This window comes from Tachypleus tridentatus, chromosome 12, assembly GCF_004210375.1.
Source record: "Tachypleus tridentatus isolate NWPU-2018 chromosome 12, ASM421037v1, whole genome shotgun sequence".
NCBI lineage: Eukaryota > Metazoa > Arthropoda > Merostomata > Xiphosura > Limulidae > Tachypleus > Tachypleus tridentatus.
Genome location: NC_134836.1, coordinates 130,010,829 through 130,036,843, shown reverse-complemented (window position 1 = coordinate 130,036,843; position 26,015 = coordinate 130,010,829). Strand labels below are relative to the sequence as shown.

The 26,015-nt window shown below is 35.2% G+C and overlaps 1 protein-coding gene across 4 annotated transcripts in view; it reads left to right on the top strand.

The window, feature by feature from the left end:
• The window catches only part of LOC143234685 (polypeptide N-acetylgalactosaminyltransferase 13-like), a 47,051-nt gene that overhangs the window by 6,921 nt on the left and 14,115 nt on the right, over window positions 1–26,015 (top strand). For 2 of the 4 annotated variants that reach the window (XM_076472244.1, XM_076472245.1), the window contains exons 2-9: window positions 8,730–8,812; window positions 9,329–9,508; window positions 10,786–10,954; window positions 16,940–17,106; window positions 17,523–17,578; window positions 19,144–19,295; window positions 19,756–19,926; window positions 22,858–22,975. In XM_076472244.1, the coding sequence (XP_076328359.1) occupies window positions 9,370–9,508; window positions 10,786–10,954; window positions 16,940–17,106; window positions 17,523–17,578; window positions 19,144–19,295; window positions 19,756–19,926; window positions 22,858–22,975 (972 nt within the window). In that variant the 5' untranslated portion in view covers window positions 8,730–8,812; window positions 9,329–9,369. Of the gene's footprint in view, window positions 1–8,729; window positions 9,509–10,785; window positions 10,955–16,939; window positions 17,107–17,522; window positions 17,579–19,143; window positions 19,296–19,755; window positions 19,927–22,857; window positions 22,976–26,015 lie in introns of all 4 variants that reach the window. The other 2 variants (XM_076472242.1, XM_076472243.1) reach the window with 1 other exon arrangement.

Genomic DNA, 26,015 nt, shown 5'->3' with positions numbered 1-26,015 from the left:
ATACATTTGTATTATGACCAAAAATGGAAGTGGTCAGTTTTTGGAGGTTCAATATGAAAATTATGATGATGATAATTCTTATTCTGTTAACATGAGGATATGTCATGTATGTAGAATATTATTTCTCATTGTTAACAATTTCTCATTGTTTTATTGATAACCTCTTCGGTGTGGATTCCTGAACATGTTGAGGGAATCTCCCAGGGAAGTTTCTGTTCTTTCAGTTTACCTCCTTTGGGATCTAAACATCCACTCACATGTTTGCTGTGCATGGTGACCCGTGAAGGGGAGGAGAGGATCCTGGTGGTTGAGGGGTCCAACCCTAACACACCACTTTGGCCTTGAATTCCTGTAGTGGGGTGGTTCCCCTTAGGTCAATCAGCTGGTCCACTTGGGCTAGGGTCAACCAAGTACCAGTGTTGGGTGTTCTCAACAGGTGTTGTGGACATTCTATCTGATGCTGGTGTTTGGGTATAGTGCTCACAAAACCCTGGCATTGCTGCAGTGTCCTTTATTAGCATTATCGCACAACCCTCCCAGGGCTCCATGGTAGGTGGGGTCAGTGGATCCTCCAAATAAAAACTCAAATAAAATAGCGTAAAAACAGTACATAGGTAAACAACCACATCTTGACGATTCTTAACAGCAATCTTCAACATCCGTAACACCTGTTGTACCTCATTTCCTTATACTACAACATTCTCTTTCAGACAAACCTTTAGGGCAAATGTCTCCTTTTTCATTCAGAAGGAACAAGAGGGACTTGATGGCTCTTCAAAGTCAGTAAAGAAATGTTAGTGTGAAATGGACCCTCATTGCATCAATTTCAATGGCTCTCACCTGTCCTCCTTTCGCTCTTGTCCTGAATAGTTGGAAGAAAAGAGGTGGATCATTTGAAAATGATACATAACATTATTTACCCTGAGTCTTAAAAGTTGCTGTCCACCACTTCACTTCGGATGTATGCTACTGCACTTCATTCTACTACTACAGTGGGAGTGTAGACAGATCTCTCTATGCCTCCAAAATAATCATTCTCAAACCAAATGAAAAGTCTTTTGACCTTCATGGTTAAATAAGTTGATGAATCAACTTCAAGACCAATCTCTGTCCCTAACATACATTCCAACAAATCCAAAGATCAGCTTCCTTTGGTTCTCTTGGTACAGGCATTTCCTTGGGTACATCTTCTCCCACCCCAAGATGCAAAGGATCATTTGTTCACGCCCTCAATTGCTGGAATCGTCTTTCAACAGCAAAGACCTGCCCAATCGACCCAGAGCAGGATCTATGGATGTTGATAGACCTCCCTCAAATAAAGACAGTAAATAAAAAAGACATGGTTGTAAACATAAGTGTTTTCCACTCAATTCATCTACACATAAATAAAAATGACCACCTTGATATACTGGAACTGTAGAGGTTTACATTTTAACCTGGATGACATCAACATACTGATTGCTTCCTACCATCCTGTATGTCTTTCCTCACAGGAAACATTCCTGAAACCTGCTGTTACAGTCCCTTTTCAGCAGTTTTCTTTGTACAAAAATGACAGGCTGTGTGATGGACAAGTGCATGGAGGAGTGGCACTGTTGTTTGATCAGCATGTGCCCGTCTTGTCTTTGCCACTTTGACACACTCTTGGAAGCCATAGCCATCCGTGTTTTCTTAGGTCATACCATCGTTTGTTCTCTCTACCTGTCACCTGGAGAAACCTATGGTTGATCAGGCCTTGATGCTGTTATTGAACAATTGCCATCTCCCTTTTTAATCCTAGGAGACTTTAATGGACACCATCCCCTCTGAGGATATTGATAGGAGGGGTCACTCTGTAGAGCGTATGCTCTCTGATCACAACCCTTCTCTTTTCAATACTGGTTCTTCTACTTATTTTCATGCACCTAGTCAGTCCTTTACTGCTATTGATTTCTCGGTTTGCTCCCCTTCATTATTCTCCCATTTTTCATGGAGAGTTGACAATAATCCACGAGGCAGTGATCATTTTCCTACAATTTTGAGAGAGACTGACTGTGGTTGATGCCACCCATCCCATGTGCCCCAGTGAAAGCTGGATCAAGCAAATTGGCTCTCTTTCACTGCTCTCCCAAAACTTGATCTTGCCATCAATAAACGACTGTGTGGTTGCAGTAACTGACTGTATTATACAAGTAGCTGATCACCGTATTCCTGAAACCTCAACACGTTTTCCACTATATCCTAGTCCATAGTGGAATCCTGCCTGCCACATGGAACGGAAGGCACAAAACAGGCTTGGGATACTTTTCGTAGGTATCCCATACTCACACTGCATTGCTTTCTAGCAGGCCCATGAGCATGCTAGATGTGTAAGACATCAAAGCCAGAATGAATCTTGGATTAAGTTCACAACCAGTATATCTTCTGCCACCAGTTCCAAAATCACATGCGACAGGCTTCAAAAGGTCAGTAGGCACTACAATTCTGCCCCCCTCTCAATCTTACTCTCTGATGGCCAAGAAGTAGCCGATACTCTAGGTGAAAGCTTTTGTTGAGTATCTAGCACTTCTGCTTCTTCCACCTTCATAGCCATGAAGATTCTGGCAGAGCGATCACTTCTTTCCTTTCGTGCTGATTGTCTCTATGACTATAATTGTCCATTTACACTAGTGAAACTCAAACTGGTCCTTCATCGGTCTGACAGTACATCGGTTGGACCTGATGATGTACACTATGAAATGATGTGCCATCTATCTCCTGCTATTCTTGCTATTCTTTTGACTGTTTTAACTGGATTTGGTAGGAGAATGTTTTCATGATGCCTAGTGCCAGCCTGTTGTCCTACCTTTCTAAGCCTGGGAAGGATCCCAAGATTTCTTCAAACTATTGTCCAGTTGCTTTGATGAGATGTCTTTGTAAGATGTTAGAGAGGATGGCTAATGCTCTTCTTGTTTGGTTCCTCAATTCAAACAACCTCCTCTTGATCACCCAGTGTGGGTTCAGATGTCAGCACTCCACCATGGACCACCTGATTCGACTTGAAACGTCAATCAGAGAAGCCTTTCTGAAATGACAACATCTTGTATCAATATTCTTTGACAATGAGAAGGCTTATGATACAACATGGAGGTATGGCATTTTGCAAGACCTCCATATATATAGGTTACATGGCCATTTGCTCATTTTTATTAAAGAAATTTCAATGAACAGGAGATACCAAGTTTGTGTGGGTTTGACTCTTTCCCGTTCTTTTCTACAGAAACTTGGTGTCCCTCAGGGCTGTGTTTTGAGTGTCACACTTTTCAGTATAAAGATTAATGCCATCACTGAAAAACTTCCACCTACTGTTGCAAACAGACTCTATGTCGATGACTTTCACATCTCATGTCAGTTATTGAACATGAGGTATATTGAATAGCAACTACAAACTGTCCTCAATAATTTACTGAAGTGAACCACAGCCAACAGCTTTAACCTCTCTTTCTCTCTAAAACCATTTGCATACACTTTTTCCATCAATGGGGTCTTCACCCTGATCCTGAACTCCCGTATTGGTGAAGTTGTGGTGCCTGTTGTCCTTGAGACAAAATTTTGGTGCTTATCTTTGACCATAAGCTACCCTTTATACCACGTATCAAGCAGCTACAGTTCAAATGTACAAGAGCACTAAACATCCTCCGTATCCTCTCTTCCGCCACTTGGGGAGCAGATCGACGTTCTATGCTAAAGATATATCGTGCTCTTATTCGATCGAAACTCTACTATGGATCACTGGTCTATGGCTAGACCCTATTTATCATTAAGGACTTTGGCTCTGGGTCTTTCCACACTTTCCCAGTTCAGAGCTTATATAAAGAGTCTCATGAAGCTTCTTTGCACTTCTGCTGTTGGCAACTTTCTTTACTATGTGCTTCAAAACTTCGTTCCTTACCAGAGCATCCCACGTGGGGTTGGGTTTTCCTTCCTTGTTGGACCATGCTATTTCAGACTAGATGATCTAACATTGCTTGTTTTGGTCTTCATATCCTGGCACAGTTGGATGAATTGGGTCTGTCCTTGGATAACATTGCTGTATCCACTGGTCAACTCATCCCACCATGGCTTTTTACAGTCTCCAAATGTGACCTATCTTTACATCATATGAAGAAAGCAGACACTTCTGATTGGAAATACTGTCTGTTATTTGCTGAACATCTTTTGAACCATCCTTCCATTCCTATTTATACAGATGGTCCAAAATCAGGTGACTGTATGGGCTCTGCCATGGTTTGTTGTGGTTCGGTGGTTGCATGCAGAATCTCCTCTACAGCTGAACTGTATGCCATTTCTCTTGCCCTGGATCAAATAGAAGCTAAGCAGTACTCAAACTGCACTATTTATACTGACTTGCTTAATTCTCTACTGGCCCTGGAATTATTTCATGTTCGCTCACATCCTGTTCTCTCCAATATTCAAAACCAACTGGCCCATTTCTCTTTGATATTTACTTCTACCCAGTTTTTCTGGATACCGGGCCACGTTGGTATTCGTGGGAATGAGCTCTCCAACACTGCAGCTAAATCTATCTGCTCTGGCTCTATCACTGCTGTGCCTGTTCCATACTTGTACTATGGTCCTGTATTCAAGGCTCGGCTCTGTGCTAGCTGGCAGTCGACTTGGAGTGAGTAACACAAAAAACAAGCTTTTCCAAATAAAACCCTGTATTGGACTTTGGCCGCCTTGCTTCGTAAGGATTGGAAAGAGGAAGTTGTTCTAACTGGACTATGACTGATTACAGCTTTTCAACTCATCATTTTCTTGTATCTGGAACTGATGTACCAGTGTGTAGTCTGTATAACACTCAGGTCATAATAAGCCACATTTTACTATCTTGCCATTGTTATGAATCTCAACAATTCATGTCATGGTTATGTTGTACTGCTACAAAGCAAAGTGATGTACATATTTTTTTCTTGAGTATATGATGCCTGTTTCATAATTCCACTCTATATATATTACTGTTTTATTAGTAGGTAAAGAGAATACCTGTTCAAGAAGTACTGTTGTATCCTGCAGGTGTGCTTTACTTCTGTTTTTTTCAGGCAGTTGTTATCCACTTATATGAATACTATCCTACCTTTACTGGTCCCTTCATATTTTCAGTTTGGAATTATAGCTTTGGGTGTGTAAAGATAGCAGAATTGAGGAAGTTATTGTTTAACTACACTTAAAATATATACTTTTTAAAACAAGAAATGCAAAAAGGATATTTTTGTTATTTTAAAGAGAAATGTATGTAATAACGTTACAAGCTCAGAGTATGTGATGTTACACGTGTTAAGGCACTGATTGTCAGACCAAAATGACAATAAAAATTGTGCACTTTGAAAACGGAGGAAAACATCGGATTTTTCGCCAAAACGCATGTGTGTCCAATAAATTTGTTTGAGAGATCTGCATGTTCTGCAAGTGCAACATGTGCAAAATTCTATAAAAGTGATGGGTTCTCGGTTTCCATAGCTCAGTTTTAAGCCACAGACACACAATACAGTTACGCCAAGACTGACTGAAGCACAATGCAACAATGCCATTGGTCGCTTGGAAGCAGGCGAATCTTGATCAGATGTTGCCAGAGCTGTGAATGTCCACCCAAGCACCATCACAAGGCTATGGAATCGTCACCAACAACATGGATCAACTTGTGACCGCCCACGATCTGGCAGACCTCGCGGTGACCACGCCTGCACAAGTTCGTAACATCCGGTTACGTCACCTTCGGGATAGGACCACCACTATGATGTCTACTGCCTCAACCATACCAGGGCTGCGTAGGATTTCTGATCAGACCGTACACAACCGTCTACGAGATTCTTAGGCTCCATGTGCAACCCATCATGGTGAACGTCAACGACGTTTTTGAACATGACAACACCCGTCCTCACACAGCCCGACTCACCACTGTCTTCTTGAGACACCACAACATCAATGTTCTTCCCTGGCCCTCCAAATCACCAGATTTAAACCCCATCGAACATCTTTGGGACGAGTTGGACCGACATTTGCGACGGCGACTACCTCAACTGCAGATTCTACCTCAGCTTGCAGCAGCTTTGCAGGCTGAGTGGACAGCCATTCCACAGGACGTGATTCGTCATCTCATCACTTCCATGAGCAGGAGATACCAAGCAGTTATTGATGCTCATGGGGGCATACTCGTTATTGATGTTGAGTGATATTCAACTTCAACTAGTTAGCGTGGACTTCGCCTTTGCAGACTTTGGATAAAACTTGTTATAAACTTGTTAACAATTTGTCTCATATTTTGCCTTTTGCGTTTCTTTTTTTGAAGAGTATATTTCCAGTTGTTACTTACCTCCTATCATGTTTAACATGGTCATCATCGCAGTTGTCACTGGTCTTGTATGTAGATCACAGCCACTAGGTGATCCTGTAAACATGGTGAGATATGCTGTTGTCTTTATTCTCCTGTTTAACATGGTCATCATCACAGTTGTCTTCTTTCTTCTGTTTAATATGGTCATCATCACAGTTGTTTTCTTTCTTCTGTTCCCTTTTAAGAATCACAGTTCGATTTGAAATTAGAAAATGGTTGTAACATCAAGTAACTCAAAACCAGGACTGGAAAGGCCAAGTTCAGGTGACTAACGCTGCTATTTGAACTATCCGTTAGTCATCCTTGTGAGTTATTATAGTTACTATTATGCTACAGAAAGTCCTTTACAACTTATATTACTGTAGTTTTTCTGTTATTGCTGCAGACTAGATGTAGACATTGGTTTTATTGTTATTTGTTTTTTTAAACTTTGTTTTGTTTTACTTTAATTTTAACTTTTTACTGGATGTTTGGTGGAAATAGCGAAGCTGCTTTTTGCTATAAAACACCAAACCAACCAGCCAAATTGATAACCAAAGACGAAGGACAAACTTTTCTATTGGTTTTAGGGCTAAATCTGATGAATACTACTTGTTAGAGGTATCTACTCACTGAGTGCCCCTCTAGTTATATGTTTTGTTAAAGTGATACCTGTTTTATAATCAAACATAAATCATGCAATGCTAACTTGTATATTGTACCTTGTTAAATTGTTAGGTACTAAACAAGGTGTGATAATTATGTGTATTCTAGTGCTCCAAGGCTTGAAACAAAGTTAACTTCAAGTTCTGTGTGAGATGTTTATTTTACAATTTTTAACAGACATTTTCCATCATTGTAAGGTCTTTTCTAAGAAGTGGACAGTGTTGTTTAAATCTCATGTTAACCAAAGTGTAACATATAGTGTTGTTTAAATCTCATGTTCACCAAAGTGTAACATATAGCATTGTTTAAATCTCATGTTCACCAAAGTGTAACATATAGCGTTGTTTAAATCTCATGTTCACCAAAGTGTAACATATAGCGTTGTTTAAATCTCGTGTTAACCAAAGTGTAACATATAGTGTTGTGTAAATCTCATGTTAACCAAAGTGTAACATATAGCGTTGTTGAAATCTCATGTTAACCAAAGTGTAACATATAGCGTTGTTGAAATCTCATGTTAACCAAAGTGTAATATATAGCGTTGTTTAAATGTCCTGTTAACCAAAGTGTAACATATAGTGTTGTTTAAATCTCATGTTAACCAAAGTGTAACATATAGTGTTGTGTAAATCTCATGTTCACCAAAGTGTAACATATAGTGTTGTTTAAATCTCGTGTTAACCAAAGTGTAACATATAGCGTTGTTTAAATCTCGTGTTAACCAAAGTGTAACATATAGCGTTGTTTAAATCTCGTGTTAACCAAAGTGTAACATTTAGCGTTGTTGTGTTTTAAAGCGTTGTTTAAATCTCGTGTTAACCAAAGTGTAACATATAGCGTTGTTTAAATCTCGTGTTAACCAAAGTGTAACATGTAGCGTTGTTTAAATCTCGTGTTAACCAAAGTGTAACATGTAGCGTTGTTTAAATCTCGTGTTAACCAAAGTGTAACATATAGCGTTGTTTAACTCTCGTGTTAACCAAAGTGTAACATATAGCATTGTTTAAATCTCATGTTAACCAAAGTGTAACATATAGCATTGTTTAAATCTCATGTTAACCAAAGTGTAAAATATAGCGTTGTTTAAATCTCGTGTTAACCAAAGTGTAACATATAGCGTTGTTTAAATCTCATGTTAACCAAAGTGTAATATATAGCGTTGTTGAAATCTCATGTTAACCAAAGTGTAATATATAGCGTTGTTGAAATCTCGTGTTAACCAAAGTGTAATATATAGCGTTGTTTAAATGTCCTGTTAACCAAAGTGTAACATATAGTGTTGTGTAAATCTCATGTTAACCAAAGTGTAACATATAGTGTTGTGTAAATCTCATGTTAACCAAAGTGTAACATATAGCGTTGTTGAAATCTCGTGTTAACCAAAGTGTAACATATAGGTTTTTTGAAGTTGTTCTTTAACTTTGTACTAATATTTTAAGCCTGATTCAGTAACGTAGTTGTTTTGAAATATAAGTCAAGTTCATATAAATTAAAAAACCTTTGTTCATACATGTATTAATACAGTGTTTGTGTGGTAATGACATATTAGTAGGATGGTTTGTAAATGTGATTTATATTTCTTATGGATAAAGTAGAAGGAAGGAGTGTTTCATATACAGCTAGTTCAGAACTATAATTGTTTTTCATAGCCTTTTATAATATTAAATAAACTTGTTGTCATGACTTTATTGGCCTTAAAAGTTTATTAATGTTTAGTTTTCTTTTTAACCAGATGAAAAATACTGCACGTGATGACTGAGGAATAAACCATGAGATGGAAGAGCTACTTAATTTATAAGTAGATTGTTTGTTCAGGTACAGGAGAGAGAGGTGTTTTGTAGAAGTGTTGTAGTCAGGTTAAAGTCATATCTTGTGTTTTGTAGAAGTGTTTTAATCAGATTATGGTTATATCTTGTGTTTAGTTGAAGTGTCTTAATCAGATTATGGTTATATCTTGTGTTTAGTTGAAGTGTCTTAATCAGATTGTAATAAAAAACTTAGTTATATCTTGAGTTTAGGTACAGGAGAGGTGTGTTTAGTTGAAGTGTTTTAGTCAGATTATGATTATATCTTGTGTTTAGTTGAAGTGTCTTAATCAGATTGTAATGAAAAACTTAGTTATATCTTGTGTTTGAGTACAGGAGAATTTTGTGTAGTTGAAGTGTTGTAATGATTTATTTTGGAAGCATTATCAGCTGTTTCATTTAGGAGTTATAGTTGTAAAAAGTAGGGCTATTGCTTCTAGGCTTTTGATTTATGTGTAAAGAAATACTAATTCACTAACCATGCTCCGAGGAAAGATTCGTTTTCATACTTGTAAGGTTGTTCTAGCAACTTCTCTTGTGTGGTTTCTGTTGGGAGTGTGTCTGTTAATGTACTACACAGAATGTATTGGTACTTCATGTGAAATTGGCAACGAAGTTCGAGGAATATCGCACAGTGAAGACCATGCACCATTTGTCAAGTCATCTAATTCACCTGCTGGAGAGTTTAGAAGTTGGACTGAACGTGGTAAGAATATTTATCTTGTGTTAAACAAAAGAATCTATTCATGCAATTTTTCATCTGTGAGAATTTGTGTTTATTAATATGAATGATAAGCTGTCTTATAGTAATGTAATTCTTATTGGTGAAATTAAAACATAACATTTATAAGTTCTGGAATTGAAAGAAAAACTTGTAAGTATTAGATAGAAAGTAATAAATATAATAATGTGTATAAAGATATTAAGATGTATGTAACAGAGGGTTGAATTAATCCTGTTAAAACAATTTTGAATGAGCAAACCAAGTCACATGATAACCATAGCCAACATAGGTTTGGACTGAAACACAATCTACTGCGACTACATTTTGACATTGTGGTGTTTTGTAAGTAGTGATGCTACCAAACATTTGTCACTTTTGAGAAGGATATATAATAGCCCATTACAGAACAAAAAGTTAATACATTTAGATTATAAAGATGTTTTTAGGTTCAGGATTTGTTTTGTTTTTTTCTGAAAAGAAGATATCCCTTGTGCTTTTATTGTCACTAGCAAACAGAAAAACGTGAAGCAGCTTGGGCAGGACTGTCTCGATGGAGCCCTGCAATAAGTCACACCCAAAGCAAATATTAATCCTACAATGTCATATTACAGATGAGAAATGAAGAACACAAATGCTATTGGTAAAAGCCATCAAAATATCCCAAACAACAGTACACAACATAATTGAGATTGATCTCCATCTAGACTCACCATCATCCAGTTCAACTGTTGCATGTTTAAAACATCTGAAGAAAGAATGAATTAGGTATTCATACTGTTTCATCCAAAGAACATTTGTCAAATTGTTGGACTCGGTGCCTGTGGATCTCTTTGTGATCATTTGACTGTTACAGGGATTCTGGGAAGTCATAGTCCCGATACATTGGGTGATGGATTATGGAATGCAGTCCATGAACAGTTGTGAGTTTTGAACATGACAGATTTACAAGGGAACCTTTTACAGTGGAAACTAATAGGCATAACTTGTGATAGAGCTTGACTGGATGTGGTGACGTGAACTGTAATGACATAATGAATTTCCGTAATTGTTTTTTTTTATAAACTTAACATTCATATGTACACACACACACACACACACACACACACGTGTATATGTATTTTATGTTTTGATCAAAATAATATTTACTCTCACATTTAATATGCCAATTTTTGTCATGAAAAGAATATTCAGCACGAAAATAGATCAGTGTTGTGTTGAGAACTCTTCAGTTAAAACATTTATTGTCTGTTTCTTCTCAGTTTTACACAAAAATCCAGCTGAGTGGCCAGGAGAAAATGGAAAAGGTGTGGTCATTCCTAAAGAAGAAGAAAGTTTAAAAAAGGAAAAATTTAAACTTAATCAGTTTAACTTGCTTGCTAGTGACAAAATTGCTCTCAACAGGTCACTACCTGATTTTAGAATGGAGAAGTAAGATAACTTTTATATCACTTCAAAATAAATTTTATTTTATGTAAAGTGGCTATTGAATTAAATGAAATATATTAGTTTAAAATAGAGAGATAAGTCACATCTGTTTGGTACAGTGATAGTGAAAACAAAATAGACACTGATAACTCTTACACTAGAGTTATTAAATAATTCTTTCAGATAATTTTATTGAGGGTAATTCCAAAACAATATTATGTATCTAGTACGTGAATTATGTTGTAAAATACATATTGAAGTTAAGTCCGTCAGTGCTATTTTAAGTTTTGATGGGGTGAAACTGTTTCATGTTGCGTCAACTGTCGAACACTCGTTGAAACTATTTCATGTTGGACGACATTAATCATTAAATGTTTGTTGTTTAGTATCACATCATTAATACAACTATGTAAGATAGTTATAAGACTCTTTAAGCTTCCATATTTGTAGTATCTCACTCACAAGAAGCATTCTTCATCTTAATTTCCATCTAAACATTGATCATTTGTTTTGCTAATAGTGCACTAGTCTGTAATACCCCTTTATTTTTGCACTGTTTCAGAACATGTGCATAGTGTGTGACTACCCTCCACCTATACTGTTGCAGGGAGTTTCCTCTGCTATTCTAACACAATTGACATTACATTGTATATATACATGTATATGTGTGTTTACTTTGTTCCATCTGCTTGTGTCTTCTTTGTGATTACATTTCATTCCTTAACCAGTTTCAAGTTAAAATCTTTAGTTTTGAATTTTATTTTTTGAATAATTCTACAGTAATTTAAATTCTAATTCTGTGGTGGCAGATGTTGATGTTCTTTCCAACATGGATGATAGTAGTGATGTCACCAGTCCCCAACAATGTTTATCAAAGCAGTTCAAACCTAGAGAGTTAGACACTTTTGCTCATCAGTCTGTTTGTTTTCCCTTTCCACCTGGACAAGCTTCTTAGGAAGAATTTATTCAGGATGCAGATAATTTTGGACAGTCACTTACTGCTGACAAGAGTGTTTGACATTCCTCTACCTTAGTGGTCAAGTAGTAAATGTTTTGTCCCTAATTCTTGATTATTCTCTTCTGTTTGGGTGAAGAATCTTTTAGCAATTTATTATTTTTTTCACCTAACATGGTATGGGTATGCCCCATCCCCTGTCTGATGGGCCAGTATTTTTTGTTTTACTAGCAGGCTTCAGATCCATTTTTTTGCTTCCTAACATTTGAATCATCTTCTTTGCTTTGTGGTGCTCAAATCCAGGGGCTTTGTTTTACTTTAACCAATCTTCGTTTTCTATGATTCATCTTGTTCTGACCACTTTTTTGCATATTATTTCCTCAGTAAAGTTGTTGTCTCAAGGATTTTGTTAGTCATCTGATCAATTTTGTGACGAACTCATGACCCTCCTGTGGTCTACTCTAGCCCATTTATTGGGATTTGTGCTATTTCTTAGCACCTGGGATTTTTTTGGGAGAGGATTACTTGATGGAATGTATCTCACCCTCTATTCATTGGTAGACCCTGTTTTTGTGGAAATGATTTGTGGGAGTTGTCCTTCATCTTTGGAGTCTAAGGTTCATGTTGAGAGGCTACATCCTTCTTGTCCTTCCTGGCATCTTGTTTGTCTTACCTGACTGTTCCTTGTGCTTCCATACTCTATTCCAGACATTTCTATCCTTACCCTTATTTTCCCCATTTCTCCTCAAGGGGACAGTAGTAGAGGTGAGGGATGTATTTTCCAGGGCAACTGGGGGATCACGCTGCAGCACTTCTCAACTATTTGGTGCATCTTCACCATGGATCCATGGGTTCTGTCTGAGTGAATTTTAGTTCAGGTTTCTTGTGAATTTAGAGAAATTCTTCTAACTCTCTATTCAATATGTTACTCACTTAGGGTTTCTTTTCAGTTCCAATCTTAGTTGAACACATTATTCTTCACTTCAGCCCATGGATATGGAATGTGTAGTCACAAAAGCAGTGTAAACACACCTTCTCTCGCTGTATGAGAGGTTCTATCTCTTTTGGGGACTTGGGCATTTTTGGGAGCTCTTATAATCTGGAGTTGGGTACACATGCTATCCCTTCAATGGTTATTTATTGACTAGTGGAACTTCTACCTCGATATATGGCTCAGCATTGGGACTTTCTGCACTTTCCCAGTTCAGAGCTTATACATACTCCCATGAACCTTCTTTGCACCTCTGCCATTGGCAACTGTCTTTACTATGTGTTTCAAAACTTCGTTCCTTACCAGAGCATCCCACTTGGGGTTGGGTTGTCCTTCCTTGTTGGGCCATGCTATTTCAGACTAGATGATCTAACATTGCTTGTTTTGGTCTTCATATCCTGGCACAGTTGGATGAATTTGGTCTGTCCTTGGATAACATTGCTGTATCCACTGGTCAACTCATCCCACCATGGCTTTTTACAGTCTCCAAATGTGACCTATCTTTACATCATATGAAGAAAGCAGACACTTCTGATTGGAAATACTGTCTGTTATTTGCTGAACATCTTTTGAACCATCCTTCCATTCCTATTTATACAGATGGTCCAAAATCAGGTGACTGTATGGGCTCTGCCATGGTTTGTTGTGGTTCGGTGGTTGCATGCAGAATCTCCTTTACAGCTGAACTGTATGCCATTTCTCTTGCCCTGGATCAAATAGAAGCTAAGCAGTACTCAAACTGCACTATTTATACTGATTTGCTTAATTCTCTACTGGCCCTGGAATTATTTCATGTTCGTTCACATCCTGTTCTCTCCAATATTCAAAATCAACTGGCCCATTTCTCTTTGATATTTACTTCTACCCAGTTTTTCTGGATACCGGGCCACGTTGGTATTCGTGGGAATGAGCTCTCCAACACTGCAGCTAAATCTATCTGCTCTGGCTCTATCACTGCTGTGCCTGTTCCATACTTGTACTATGGTCCTGTATTCAAGGCTCGGCTCTGTGCTAGCTGGCAGTCGACTTGGAGTGAGTAACACAAAAACAAGCTTTTCCAAATAAAACCCTGTATTGGACTTTGGCCGTCTTGCTTCCGTAAGGATTGGAAAGAGGAAGTTGTTCTAACTGGACTATGACTGATTACAGCTTTTCAACTCATCATTTTCTTGTATCTGGAACTGATGTACCAGTGTGTAGTCTGTATAACACTCAGGTCATAATAAGCCACATTTTACTATCTTGCCATTGTTATGAATCTCAACAATTCATGTCATGGTTATGTTGTACTGCTACAAAGCAAAGTGATGTACATATTTTTTTTTCTTGAGTATGTGATGCCTGTTTCATAATTCTACTATATATATATATTACTGTTTTATTAGTAGGTAAAGAGAATACCTGTTCAAGAAGTACTATTGTAACCTGCAGGTGTGCTTTACTTTTGTTTTTTTCAGGCAGTTGTTATCCACATATATGAATACTATTCTACCTTTACTGGTCCCTTCATATTTTCAGTTTGGGATTATAGCCTTGGGTGTGTGAAGGTAGCAGAATTGAGGAAGTTATTGTTTAACATCACTTAAAATATATTTCCAGTTGTTACTTACCTCCTGTCATGTTTAACATGGTCATCATCACAGTTGTCACTAGTCTTGTATGTAGATCACAGCCACTAGGTGATCCTGTGAAGATGGTGAGATACGCTGTTGTCTTTTTTCTTCTGTTAGCATGGTCATCATCACAGTTGTCTTCTTTCTTCTGTTTATCATGGTCATCATCACAGTTGTCTTCTTTCTTCTGTTTATCATGGTCATCATCACAGTTGTCTTCTTTCTTCTGTTTATCATGGTCATCATCACAGTTGTCTTCTTTCTTCTGTTTATCATGGTCATCATCACAGTTGTCTTCTTTCTTCTGTTTATCATGGTCATCATCACAGTTGTCTTCTTTCTTCTGTTGGTCATCATCACAGTTGTCTTCTTTCTTCTGTTTATCGTGGTCATCATCACAGTTGTCTTCTTTCTTCTGTTTATCGTGGTCATCATCACAGTTGTCTTCTTTCTTCTGTTTATCGTGGTCATCATCACAGTTGTCTTCTTTCTTCTGTTTATCGTGGTCATCATCACAGTTGTCTTCTTTCTTCTGTTTATCGTGGATCATCATCACAGTTGTCTTCTTTCTTCTGTTTATCGTGGATCATCATCACAGTTGTCTTCTTTCTTCTGTTTATCGTGATCATCATCACAGTTGTCTTCTTTCTTCTGTTTATCGTGATCATCATCACAGTTGTCTTCTTTCTTCTGTTTATCGTGATCATCATCACAGTTGTCTTCTTTCTTCTGTTTATCGTGATCATCATCACAGTTGTCTTCTTTCTTCTGTTTATCGTGATCATCATCACAGTTGTCTTCTTTCTTCTGTTTATCGTGATCATCATCACAGTTGTCTTCTTTCTTCTGTTTATCGTGATCATCATCACAGTTGTCTTCTTTCTTCTGTTTATCGTGATCATCATCACAGTTGTCTTCTTTCTTCTGTTTATCGTGATCATCATCACAGTTGTCTTCTTTCTTCTGTTTATCGTGATCATCATCACAGTTGTCTTCTTTCTTCTGTTTATCGTGATCATCATCACAGTTGTCTTCTTTCTTCTGTTTATCGTGATCATCATCACAGTTGTCTTCTTTCTTCTGTTTATTGTGATCATCATCACAGTTGTCTTCTTTCTTCTGTTTATCGTGATCATCATCACAGTTGTCTTCTTTCTTCTGTTTATCGTGATCATCATCACAGTTGTCTTCTTTCTTCTGTTTATCGTGATCATCATCACAGTTGTCTTCTTTCTTCTGTTTATCATGGTCATCATCACAGTTGTCTTCTTTCTTGGTCTCTACCATGCTTCTTAATCCATCCAAATATGAACTGTTTCTAAAAGTTCTCTCGACCCCATGACTTTACCAGAATCGTTTCTTTACATGAATTGGTCAATGGTGGATAACAATATACCTGAATACTCCCACATGAGCAGGTCAAAGGTGGACAACAGTGAATGATTTAACATTGTTTAGAGGGTTGAGATAGTTTTGGGTGATGAGGAATGAGTATCTATAGAAAATACATTTTCAGTGTATGAAAATGTTAACTTCTGTTGCATCAGTAAATAAAACTAGACATTATGAGTTCAGATGTGAGAAAAGGGAAACAGATTTGAAAACATTTCTGTAATTAAGAATTAAAAAGTGTCTCCGAGTTCATTACCAGAATCTCGATGGATAGTCATGAAGGTGTTAAGAAAATATGACAAACCTACTTCAGAAATGTTAGTTATTTTAATTTGAAGTAATTATATTTAAGACCTGTTTAGTGAACTCTGCAGAAGTTGATTATGAATTTAAATAAACTCACTTGGCACTAAGTTCTGATACTTTAATGTTTTTCAAATTGTGAAACTAAAGCATTAGGTTTTATTAATTAAGGTTTGAGAACGTTCTGGTATGAACATCATTTTTCTGTTATTTTTTTATATACATAGTTTGTAACTAGGGCTTCTCATGAAACAACCCAATAGAAAAAAAGAATTTTTTTTTTTTTCAATGTGGAGCTTTGTCTGAAATGGTTGTTCAGGTTGGTGGACACACAAACTGTAGTTACTGTGTGACTTTGTTGCTGTGGAACATTACTGTAAAACAGTATTTTATCTGTTAACAGTAAGTTAGTATTTATAGTTTCTTATGAAACATTGGCTGTTCTTAAAGCTTTAACACAAATAGAACTGTGTTTTTTACCTGTTATTATATCCATAAAAGAAATTAACATACAGAGAATATGAGGTATATGTAGATACTCATTATGGTATTAAAAGCAAATACTTTGAAAAACACTGATGTTTTTAATATATATAAAACTAAAGATGAAAAACACCAATGTTAAGATATGTGGATAAAACTATATGACAGTTAAAATTAAATACCAGTTGAAAAACTAATAAAACCAGTAGTGCTGTTTGAAACTAAATCTCCCATACTTGTTTAATTTTCAGATGTAAAAACAAAGTTTACCCCAAGAAGCTACCTGCCACAAGTATTGTGATTGTATTTCACAATGAAGCTTGGTCAACTTTACTGCGTACTATTCACAGCATCATTCGCACTTCTCCTAGACAGTTACTAGAGGAAATTATCCTGGTGGATGATGAAAGTGAGAGGGGTGAGTGCTGTTTTTTATTGTGTTTGGATGTCAGGAAGTTAAAACATCAGTGAAGATTAGAATGTTTTGTTTGTTTCCTAGGAAGTGACAAGTTGAGTTTTTTAAGTTCAAGAATGTAACCTTGAAAATCTGTCAAAAATATAGCTCTTGTTTGTCATATATAGTTTGAGTCAATTTAGATCCATGTTTACGTGCTGTATTCACTGTTTAGTTTGTTTCGTGTATTTTTTTTGACTAAATGTCACATTTGTTTTAGTTTAGTGGTATATTTTTTGTGAAAACCTAATTTGTGGTTATTTTAAATACTAAAGTCACTTTTGTAATGCATAAGCACTGTTATATTTTGTTTTTGTGTAATTACAAATTACTACTTTAACTGTAATATTTTCTCAGAGTGAAATGTATTTTTCTTACAGATTATTTAAAACAGTTATTGGAAGATTATGTCTCCAAACTAGAGGTTCCTGTTAAAGTAGGTACTTCATTGTTTTTAACTGCACAAAGCAAATCATGTTAACACTATTTTATATACCTGTATTCATCAAACACAGACTCCATGATTAGTAATATTAGTAATATTTTCAAGTGAAATCTTTCAGTTCCATCATATGTCATTCATTTTTTGATTTGATCACAAAGTAATTTTAGAATAAATTTTAACAGTACCCAAAGACTAACGTTATAAACAAATTTCTAATCTTTTACCATCAGCTGAAACTACAGATAGTTTACACAAAAAGCAGTTGACTGGTAAGAAAAGATTGTTACAATGAATTGTGGGCTGTTTTTTTCATTGTGAATTGGTTTTTCATTTAGTCTCCTTCCTGCTTTATATTGTTGTTTATGTTTTCTCCTAATGCTGTGATATTCAGTAAAATAGTATTCATGTAATCTGTTGATTAGAAAAACCAGGGAGACTGACTCCTTGATATTTCACATTTGTTTTACTGAAAGCATGAAACTTTAATGTTGAACTTGTAAAGTATATTTTTGTAACTCTTCATGAAATCATAGCTTTTAGATACTGTCAAAAACAGAATACATTTCTAGTAATAGGCCTAAGGTATCTTCTTTAGGGTCAGTGATATTTATTACATGATTTAGGAATATTATTTAGTATCCATTGAAGCTGTTTTGTTAGGAATGCATTTAATCTTTTCTTTTTCCTTTGACAAAATTTATAATTCTTACACTTTTCATACTGTTTCAAGTTTCATGCAGTTTTTTAAACATGTTATGAAACATTTATTTGCTTTTGTTTTATTTTATTATAATGATTTAAGTGTAAAAAGTCTTTTGGTATAATTATATTTAGTAGGCTTGTTTATTAGGTGTATAAGTATGGTCTTACATTTTATTTTTAGTGTATAAGTTTGTAAAAAGTCTTTCTTTTTATTTGTTTAGTAGGTCTAGTAATTAGGTGTATAATAATAATAATAATATTTCTACATGTCTTATCTTTAGAAGGCCTAATAATAAAATGTGTGAGAATAGTCTTTCTTGGTATATTTATCTTTAGTAGGCCTAATAATAAAATGTGTGAGAATAGTCTTTCTTGGTATATTTATCTTTCGTAGGCCTAAAAATAAAATGTGTGAGAATAGTCTTTCTTGGTATATTTATCTTTCGTAGGATAAATCATTGGACTCATTGACTGGTTACTGTTAAGTTATTCTCACATGAGACTTGTAGGGTTGGAATAATAATTATCAAATCATTGGACTCATTGACTGATTACTGTTAAGTTATTCTCACATGAGACTTGTAGGGTTGGAATAATAATTATCAAATCATTGGACTCATTGACTGGTTACTATTAAGTTATTCTCACATGAGACTTGTAGAGTTGGAATAATAATTATCAAACTGATTTTGATAATTTTAATTATTATGAAACAAAAAGTAAAATTGAAAGTTTTACCCAAACCTTTAGTTTTTGTAAGTGTGTGGTCACCACAGTGAGTTTAATTGTTACAAGAAGCAAATGAAATAACATCCTTTCTCTTAGTTAGTTTTCAGTCTCAAATTTTTTTTTAGGTTCTTAGAACAGGAAAAAGGTCAGGACTGATCAGAGCAAGACTTCAAGGGGCAGCTGAGACCAAAGGTCAAATTATCACTTTCCTGGATGCCCACTGTGAGTGTACAGAGGGCTGGTTAGTCCCTCTGTTGGCTAGAATTGCTGAAGACAAGTAGGTTAATCTCCAAACCTTTTTCTTTCATAGATAAAAATACTTTTTTGTATTACCTTCTGGAAATGTCTGTTTTAATAACTTTGGTAAAGAAACCAGACTGTTATCAAAGTGTTTTCAGAATACTGAAAAGTGTAGTTTTTGAATAATTTAAATACCTAATATTTAACTTTAATATTTTCAGTTTTCATCTGTAAAGCTGATGAATAACAGAACTGAAAATCAGTGTTAATTAAACATAAATAAAAAAACATTAGAATACTTGTTAATATTTAGATAAAATACCAATAGTTGAAAGAAACTTAATATGCGAGAACTCCATGTTTATTATGAATAATTTGTTTCAGAAACATTGAGTAAATGGAAACAGGTAGAAGTGTTTTAGTATAGTGGTTTGAGGAGATAATTAGAATTTGTTCTTTATTAGCTTATTTCACTAAAATGTAGTTATTTCAAACAGGAATCGAGTGGTTTGTCCAATAATTGATGTTATTAGTGATGAAACATTTGAGTACATCTCAGCATCAGACATGACATGGGGTGGTTTTAATTGGAGGCTCAATTTTCGCTGGTACAGAGTTCCTCAGCGAGAAGTAGATCGTCGAAAGGGAGACAGAACACTGCCTCTTCGGTAGATGGATGTTTCCATGTGTTACAAAAGCTTAAGTTTTAAATGTATTTTTTTTTTACGTAAATGTCTGTAATGGATGTTGTTATGTATGATGCTATTGTATATTGTACATGTTTTAAAATGATGTATTTTGTGTATTGTACAGGGTTTAATGACAAACTGTTTAATCTAGTTATTTGCAAAAATATAAATTTAGTTTCAAACAATATCTGAAACTCGGGGTTTTTATTTATGGGTATTGTACATATTTTTGAATGATGTTTTTGTGGTTTTTGCATATCTTAAATGGATGTTTTAAAATATTGTTTGTGTTTGAAAATGATGTTTTAAACTTTATATGCAAAAACGGCTCGTTTGGGTTGAGAAAATATTTTACATAGAAGAGCGAACAACGTTTCGACCTTCTTCGGTCATCGTCAGGTTCACAAAGAAAGAGGTAACTGACCGGAAGCTGACCACATGTTTGAAAGGGGTTGTGTAACTGTGTGTCAAAATGTAGAGGGCGGTATTAGATGTTTGAATATATAATTTTATTAGGTGTACGTGAGTCGGTTTTACGTAGGTAGGAATAAAGTATTCCAACACCGCAAATATACGGCATCCCCAAACCTCATAAACCAGATTGTCCATTACGACCAATAATGTCCACATATGAATCGTTTAATTACAATCTTGGTAAATACATAGCATGGGCATTCTCCAAATATGTAACATCAGCCAGCTCATTCATCAAAGACTCTTTTAATTTCAAGTCTAATCTAAATCAACTTAATCATAAAGCCTTAATGGCCAGTTTCGATGTTATATCCCTCTTTACAGAAGTTCCAACCACTGAAGCCTGCAAGATTGCCTTAGAACTCTATATCCGAGACCCTAACCCAACTATAGAAATTCCCAGTAACCAGTTAGCAACCCTCATAGAATTCACCATGATAAAGACAAACTTCATGTTCAACAACCAAAACTATATACAAACAAATGGCCTAAGCATGGGCAACCCAGTATCACCAGTCCTAGCCAATATTTTTATGACACAAGTTGAAACATAAGCAATTAACACAGCATTACATCCACCACTATACTGGTACAGATATGTAGATGACACGGTTGCGGGATTCAAATCTACAGAACACATACTTAATTTTTTCAATCACATTAACTCTATACATCCCAACATTAACTTCACATGTGAACAGGAAGAAAGCAATCAAATATCATTTCTTAACCTCAAAATTACAAGAACTGACACACAATTCAAAACAGAAATCCACCGAAAAATCACCCATACTGGACTATACATTCCTTGGGACTCAGCACATGAAACAAAACAAAAACTCAACATACTAAGAAACCAAATAAACACAGCCATAAAACTATGCTTACCAGGTAAAATTAATGATGAATTAGATTAAATAAAACAATACTTCATCAACATCAATAAGTTTCCTCCACAAACCGTAGAAAACATAACCATACACCTACACAGAAAGCAAAATCAACCAACTAAAGTAAATACAGCTCACGAATCAAAAAACCACGAAACCATATACTGCTGTATGCCATATATTCCTGACATCAGCAAACAAATAACCAACATTTGGCAAAAATTAGTAACAAAATATGACATTCCAGTTAACACCAAATTTATTCAAAAACCCGGCACAAAACTGAGGTCTATACTATGTAAAAACTACACTGACAAACACCACACCAACATTATTTATAAAATACAATGTGAAAACTGCCACGACTTCTATATTGGAGAAACAAGTAGAAAAATGGAAACCAGATTCAAAGAACATAAAAAGTCACCTTCACACGTTTTCCGAACACTGCAAGTCAAATAAACACAACATAACCATAGAAAACACTCAAATACTAAATAAAGAAATAAACATAAACGCAAAATTAAAGAAGCCTTACTTATACAACAACTTACACAAAATAAACCAATATAAAGGAATGCCTTTATACCTATATTAATATAATAAAATAAATAAAATTTTTATTCAAACATCTAATACCGCCCTCTACATTTCGACACACAGTTACACAACCCCTTTCAAACATGTGGTCAGCTTCCGGTCAGTTACCTCTTTCTTTGTGAACCTGACGATGACCGAAGAAGGTCGAAACGTTGTTTGCTCTTCTATGTAAAATATTTTCTCAACCCAAACGAGCCGTTTTTGCATATAAATTTCTCAACAAGTGGGTTTCTCGACATCACTGATGTTTTAAACTGATGTTATGTATTGTGGATGCTCTAAAGGGATTTTTTGGGGTATTGTACATGTTTTAAATGGATTTATGTGTTCTAATTCTGTATTCAACAAGTTTCCTTCCTCCAAAAATTCACTTTATGTCCTTCACATTATTTTCATGGTTATTTATTCAGAGGTCTTCACATTAAGTTTAAATTAGGTTTTACCCACTGTTTAACTTTGTATTCTAGACTTTTTCAGTCTTAATGGAATTTTTGTTGTATTATAATCAAAATTTGTGCATAATTTACAATAGTTTGAAGTGTAAAGTTATTTACAAAAATACAAACTTAGTTTCAAACAGTATCTGAAACTGAGGGTTTTTACAATTAATTTACTCTATTTACTAAATATTTCAAGACTCAGCTGTTTGTAGTTTATTGGTAATTTGAAGAAACGTGAAGGCAGTATGTTTTAAATTTAAGGTTCTGTGATATTCTTTTGAGAAAAGAGCATTTTGTTTCCTCCCATGGTGATGAGACTGTTGCTTTCTAAACAGAGGATGCAGGAGTTCACTGAGAGAAAGCTGTTTTCACTAGAAGGAAACAGTGTTACAATGACTTCATTAATGTACAGTCTTTATGAAACTTTTATAATCTTGTTACTAATTGTCAAATGTTCTTAAAATTTGTTAAATCACATATTTACAAAGTTTTTATTTTGTTTTTAGGACTCCAACAATGGCTGGAGGATTGTTTTCCATAGACAGAGACTATTTTGAGTATCTAGGAAAGTATGATGAAGGAATGGATATCTGGGGAGGTGAAAACCTGGAGCTGTCCTTCAGGGTATGTTATAGTTGATGAAAAACTGAGAAGTTTCCTTCAGGGTATATTTTATTGAGAGAGAACCTACTTCTGATACAGTACATTACCTCCTCTCACATAAATAGCTGTTCTAATTTGGTGCTGCCCTCTATGTTTAAAACTCTTTACACATGCCACAATCCTTTTATGTTCCTTCATTTGGAATTGATTAATTTCAACAAGTCTTTAATCAAATCATGTAACATACACTTTTATGTTCCTTCATTTGGAATTGATTAATTTCAACAAGTCTTTAATCAAATCATGTAACATACACTTTTATGTTCCTTCATTTGGAATTGATTAATTTCAACAAGTCTTTAATCAAATCATGTAACATACACTTTTAATGTACCTCCTCCTATTCCAAAGTATCATTTCTCGTTGGGCAGCCCCATGTTCTGAAATCTTCAAGTTTTTCCATTTCTTTGTATTAATTTCTCTCAACATGTTTACTCTTTATTATGCAGTAGTGATTATTTGTAACTTCAATTATTCTTAAGTGGAATTATTTTATATATCTACCCAGATATGGAACTTGTTACTTCATAACAAAATTGTTTTTTCATTTCTGTTGACACAGTTGTGTTTGGTTATTCATTTTACATTATGAATTCCAATTACCACTTTGGAGATTGTATGTTCTATTAACATACTTACATGGTATTCTCCAGGAATGTTTTCTAGATATACTTTATTGTAAGATGGATTACCCAGTGAACTAACTTTCATTAGATCTCCCCTTGAGTGTTGAGGGCCCACAAATTTGAAATGAAGTCCACTGACTTTGGAAAGATAAGATTGTTATGCTGTTATGGTTTTTGTAAACTTTCATTATTAATATTATTATCTGTCATTATTTAGGTTACATAACATTAAGTTTCATTAGATTGGTTAATATTCATAATCAAAATTAGGTTAGCCATTTGTCTTAGTTGTATTTTTCTACAAAACCATTTACTTAGGTTTACTGTGATGTTTGTTATTTTAGGATTACCATTTATTTGACTCTATTTTTTTTTCTTCCATACGTCAAATCTCGTACATAGGTTACTGTAAATTTCCTTAACTTTAGTGGTCAGTTTTCCTTCTAGAGCTTAGTAATGTTCTTTATTATATATCGTTCAATTAGGCTTTGTAGGTGTTTATTTGTGGCTTATCTGTAGTTCTACTTCAGGGTTAAATGATAATTAGGCTTAATAAGTCTGTTATTTTTGGTTTACCTGTGGTTCTACTTCAGGGTTCATTGATATTTCAGCTAATTACACAGATGTGCAATAGTTTCATTGTCTTGCAATTTTTACATGTTCTACAGTACTACCTGTACACTGATTCTGAAAATGATATCTATTTTTCTCCATTGTGTATATATTTTCACAAACTGTCATATATACTTTTACATAAGTAAACCATTTTTTTCAAATTGGGTCACTACTTGTCAGGCATAAAATGTTGACCAATCACAACATGAGTCTTATTGATCATTCTAGAACCTAAACATAATAATAAAAAAATATTGGTTGTGGTAAACGAAATAATAATTTGATCTAAGTACGGTTTCTTCTTGCCAGTTTGTAAAAATCTTTACATAATAGAACAAAATGAATATTTTTAAATTCTACATAACTTAATAATCGAAACTTTTATGAAAACCAAAACAACTTTATGAAATTTAAATTTGCAGGCCTGAGTTATCTTTTCTTCAACACATCCACTTGATTATTTCATTACACAATTTCTTATAATTTTTGCCTTTCTTTACAGTTTGTACGTCTTACCATTTATTTTGTATACTTTATATTTTTTGCCCTTAATTTTGTTTAACTTGTACTTTTTACCATTTATTTTGTATACTTTATATTTCTTTCTCTTAATTATGTTTAACTTGTACATCTTACCATTTATTTTGCATACTTTATATTTCTTGCCCTTAATTATGTTTAACTTGTACGTCTTACCATTAATTTTGTTTCTGTATATTCCATTTCTCATCTCTTTTGAGATTAGGCACTCGCCAGCTTCCCCCTATGTGAGCATTAATTCTTTTTACCCTATCTTACCATCTGGCAGATTTCATCCTCTACCTAGGATCTTTCTTAGGTTCATTTTACCCTGTTGATATTCCTACAGTTAATATTTACCTTCCATCTGTTTTCTTCAGTGTTCCACTTATATTTAGGGATTTTCATGGGAAACCTATTTTTTCTTCGCTTCATGTTCTTTCTGGTCTCCTCCTTTCCATCTCTACTTCCCTGTAACTTCACTCCTATTGTGCACCTTTCTTTTTCTTGGCATGTCTAGCCTGCTATCAGTTGGAAGTACTTTGTCTGTTGAGCACTGGGACTATATTCATCTCCCAGCCTCTGCTCCGAGTAGCTATTTCTTCCTTATCGGGGTACTGTTGTCAGCCTGTTACCACCATTCACTTCTTCGTGAGGCTGTGATTGGATAAATTACCATTTTGTATATATATATATATATATATATATCTCTTCTTTTTCAGGGACATTTTACTCTTTCTTACTAGATCCTACTCTGTAGCAACTAGTGCCTGGTTAGGAATTATTTAAATAACCAAATCTGCACAGTAGGGCTGTATTGACTTGCATGTTGTAATTCTGTGGCCACATAACAGACAAACCAAACATAATGAAAACTGCAGAGATGGGCTGTTCCAGAATATCACTTGTAGGTCTATCCTCACCACAGAGTTACTTCATAAATTTTCTCGTCCGTTACTGTATTTGCTCCTGGTTAGGCATCCCTACTATGCCTTGTATTGAATAAATCAATATGGTCTGCTTTTAAAATTAGGGTTTTTTGGTCACCCATTGCACTGTTTTGGGTGTTTATATGCAAAAACGGCTCGTTTGGGCTGAAAACACTTTGACATCTTCGGTCATGAACCTGACGATGACCAAGAAGGTCAAACGCTGTTCGATTCTTCTATGTAAAAGTGTTTTCTCAGCCCAAACGAGCCGTTTTTGCATATAAATTTTCTCAACAAGTGGGTTTCTCGTCA